The following is a 4018-nucleotide window of genomic DNA, read 5'->3' as shown; positions in this document are numbered from 1 at the left end:
ACACACACACACACACACACACACACACACGTAGTACTCACAGTCTGCGCCCATTTTTTACACTGGACAAAAAAATACATTTAAACCAGCTGGCGTTAACTTAGAGCACAGTCTGAAATGTACACCGAAGAAAACCTGCATCACGGCTTTTATACTGCGGTCAGACCAAACGTGGTCTGACCGTCTGCCTGGTTCACATGTTCATGTGGWCGGCAGCTCTTATGAACGGAACAGCCAGAAAAGGCCGCTTTAACACTTKAAATATATATCTATATCTTGGGTGGCAAGAGTGATGCTCACTCATGTGCATCGTACGGCCTGCCTGAACATCACAGGTTCCATCAGAACAACACCCACGACAGCCATGCAMGTCCTACTGGACCTGGCTCCWCTAGATTTRCATATCTTAGGGGAGGCCGCATCCAGTGCAGTAAGCCTACACCAGTCTGGTAGGTGGAAAAACCTATCTGACTCACAGCACACTAGAATCTGGGACTGGGCAGTTGCTCATTTTCCAGTAACTGCAGGACCTGGAGACAGAATGGTCAAAAAACACAATTTTGAGCCAAGTTTTAAGACAAAGATTGAAGACAGGTCTGCCTGGATTATTTTTTCAATGGTGAACCTGTCTCTCAGCTGTTTCTACTGTTTTACAGATGGATTCCTTCTGAAGGGGTCAGTAGGTGTAGGGGTGCTGATTTTGCACAATCATAGTGAGAGAGAGTACAAATATCCACTAGGTTGTTTTGTAACTGTATCTCAAACTGAGATATATGCAATCCACCAGTGTGTGGCATCTCTCAAGGAACTTCAGTGTACACAGAAGGAAATATTCATCCTAACAGGTAGACAAGCTGTTATTAGAACTCTCCGAGGGCCACACTTTACATCATTACTGACTTGGGAGTATGTCAAAGCAGTCAACCAACTGGGGAGAGATAACAGTGTTACTGTTAAATGGGTACCAGGACATACTAACATTTATGGTAATGAGAGAGCTGACTACCTCGCAAAAGCTGGCAGTCAGGCTCACTTCAAAGGACCAGAGCCTGTTGTAGGTATCCCAACAACAGTCTGTAGGACTGCCCTACAGGCCTGGATTAGACGTCAACACTCAATCCRCTGGAGGGCGCTGACGGACTGTAGACAGGCACGGGAACTGATAAATGGCCCAAATCCTAGGTTTGAGAAAGCTCTTGTTGCCCTGACAAGGAAAACTCAAAGTACACTGGTTGGAATCCTAACTGGGCACAATCTACTCAACTGCCACAAAATGGTGATGGGACGCCATGATCTCTTTGCACTACTTTGGCAAATGCCTGGCCCTGAGTAGTCAAAGGAAAACAATTCTTGAAGAATCTTTTATAGATCCTGAGAAGCTCAGAACACAGWGTTTCTAACCTGGTGTCCTTTAKCTGAAGGACRTGAAGCTTTGATTAAAAGTTAAGTGTCTCTTTKGGKAGAGTAATGTGCCCACTTATGAGGCCCCCGCTCACATGGGTTTTTATCCATCCCCATCCTCATTCACCATTACCAATACAGGCAAAGTAACATGTGCTTTTTCTTTTTGGTGAAGCAACATATGCTGTTTATCTTCCTTCTTTAACGGATAAGAGAGCAGGMGGACATAAATATATTTGAAAATTCTGTGTTGCTGACAACTTTATAGCACTGCTGGCCCTCCCTCCAAAAAGGAGCAGAAACAAAAGTCATGCATAGTCAGCTCAGTTTTCTACAACCWTAATAATGTGATCAGRATAAGTGTTTAAATGCATGCTGTTTGAATTATCAACTGGCATAAACCACKAAGAATTGAAAGTCAGTGAAAGTAATATTTGAAGTAATGGAAACATTGCACATGTGTTTACCGGCATGAAAAAGAGCATTAGAGGGGCATGACAGGGAACAGACTTCTGCCCCTCCRGTTTTGGTGCAGGTCAGATGAGCTCGTGGTGCTGGCTTTCCGTTGGGAAGACATTTCACTGCCTCTGAAGGACACAAAAAGTTACATCAACACCCAAACAGGCACAAATTCATTATGACACCACAGAGCATAGCGCAGTCTATTTTGAAGTGATATTCTAATAGTTGTAATTAGATGGTACTTTATTAGCTGTTACATCAGTCAACCTATTGTACATATTTTTTTGCTGTGGGGAAAACCRGAGTACCCAGAGAAAACCCACTTAAGCACGAGGAGAACATGTGAATTCAGCACAGAAAGACCCCAGATCCGAACCGGGGATCGAACCCAGGACCTTCTTGCTGTGACGTATCAGTGCTAACCACTCATCAATAATGCTGATATATTGATAAATGAAGAGAAAACACAGAGCCAAAAACAAACAGAGCCGGTCCTTACCAGTGCAGTCTCTCTTGTTCCAGTGGAGTTGCTGTCCTGGGGGACACACACACTCATAGCTACCCTGGGTGTTGATGCAGCCATATTCACAGCTCCCATTGTTAATGCTGCACTCATCAACATCTAATGCAAAGACAGAGAACATGCAAACACAAGTACTCCAACACACTTTTGAACTAGGGATGGTTTTAGTTCATATTAAGTCTGGRGTGAAACTATTCTTACCAAAACTGTAAAAATATGAGCTTGCAAAACATAGAATTAGTTACAGATGATTTGATCAATGCCATTAGACAATTAATGGTTAACAAATTAACAACATATCCCATGTTGTCCCCTGACATCCCTGTGCCCTCGCCACACTGTTTACACCCACCCTGACATGACTCTCTCAGACCATTAATTCATTCATTCATTACTGAACATGGCTCAGTAAAGAATGAATCAGTCATCAATCAGTGAATCAGTGATTAAAACCCATATTTAACAAAGAAAAAGTAAAATAACCGTGTTCCCTAAAGTGATTTTGCATAAAATGCAAGATAAATTTTTAATGTTTATAAAATAAGTGAGCTTTCTACCCTTCATTTCAAAGATGCATGAGATGGTGAGGAATGGGTTGTTTCTTTTGGTAAACCTGGTTGCTTGTATCTCACAAGGTCTGCCAACACGGTACATTGGGTGGCTGTGGAAGAGTGGTCAGGGGAGTCGTCCTGGAACCGGAAGGTCACCGGTTCGATCCCCCATCCAGCTGTCTCAGTTGTTGTGTCCTTGGGCAAGATACTTCACCCCTAATGCCTCTGATGTATGTCCCATCAGTGTATGAATGTGATTGGCASTGATTAGTCTCCATGGCTGATTGTACATGTTAGCTTTGTAGGACATCTGGTAGACTGCTGTGTGAATGGGTAAACGAGGACACAGACTGTAGTGTGAAGAGCTTTGAGTGTCCTGGTTGAGTAGAAAGGTGCTATAAAAGCACAGTCCATTTACATTATCATGGTCATATCATAAGCATGATATTAGTGTGGCCAGTCCTGCTTCGAATTCAGAGGTGCAGAGAAGCCCTGGGTTAAGGATACACTGCCACCCCAATAATAAACAATAATCTTTCAGCAAAACATTTGTGCAGCATGCTCAATATGATTTTGGACCTATCCCACTCTACCCCCACATTAGAGAAGCCCACTGTATTCTGATTTCATACTGCATTCGTGTGAATAAAGATTCTGCCAAGACCTTGTGAGGGTCAAAGTCCTGCATCAAGTGTTCTGAGTGGTAACTAACAATGTCCCTATTTATAGCAAGCAAACTCTAAATCTAGAGGAAAGGCACAAAATGCAATCTAAGAGTATCACAATACTTACTAGCTATGTTTACATGCACAACATTTTTGATCGGACTGAAATGTATTCGGATTGAATAATCAGAATGTATTGTTTACATGGGCACAATYCGTCATGAYGAGTGTTTACATGCACCAGGCTTTTATTCAGAACAGAAGCACTGGCATGAGCAGTTGCTAACTTTAGCTAAAAAAAAACAGAAAAGGTTATACTTTCATCATGAACATAAACAAACTGCTTCTGAACTCAGAATAGACCTGTGACAGGTTTTAATAATGGTGGAGAGATGTTACTGCACTCTGCAGGTGAC

At 42.5% G+C, this 4018-nt stretch overlaps 1 protein-coding gene across 1 annotated transcript in view; it reads right to left on the bottom strand.

Moving 5' to 3' along the window:
- Nucleotides 1-4018, bottom strand: part of LOC106530764 (signal peptide, CUB and EGF-like domain-containing protein 1) — a gene marked incomplete at its 5' end in the record, with an annotated part of 57311 nt that overhangs the window by 48639 nt on the left and 4654 nt on the right. The window contains 2 exon segments of the mRNA XM_014026460.1: nt 1869-1988; nt 2363-2485. Of these exon segments, the coding sequence (XP_013881914.1) occupies nt 1869-1988; nt 2363-2485 (243 nt within the window).

The sequence above is a fragment of the Austrofundulus limnaeus genome, unplaced genomic scaffold (assembly GCF_001266775.1).
Source record: "Austrofundulus limnaeus strain Quisiro unplaced genomic scaffold, Austrofundulus_limnaeus-1.0 Scaffold556, whole genome shotgun sequence".
NCBI lineage: Eukaryota > Metazoa > Chordata > Actinopteri > Cyprinodontiformes > Rivulidae > Austrofundulus > Austrofundulus limnaeus.
This window is presented reverse-complemented; position numbering and strand designations above follow the sequence as displayed.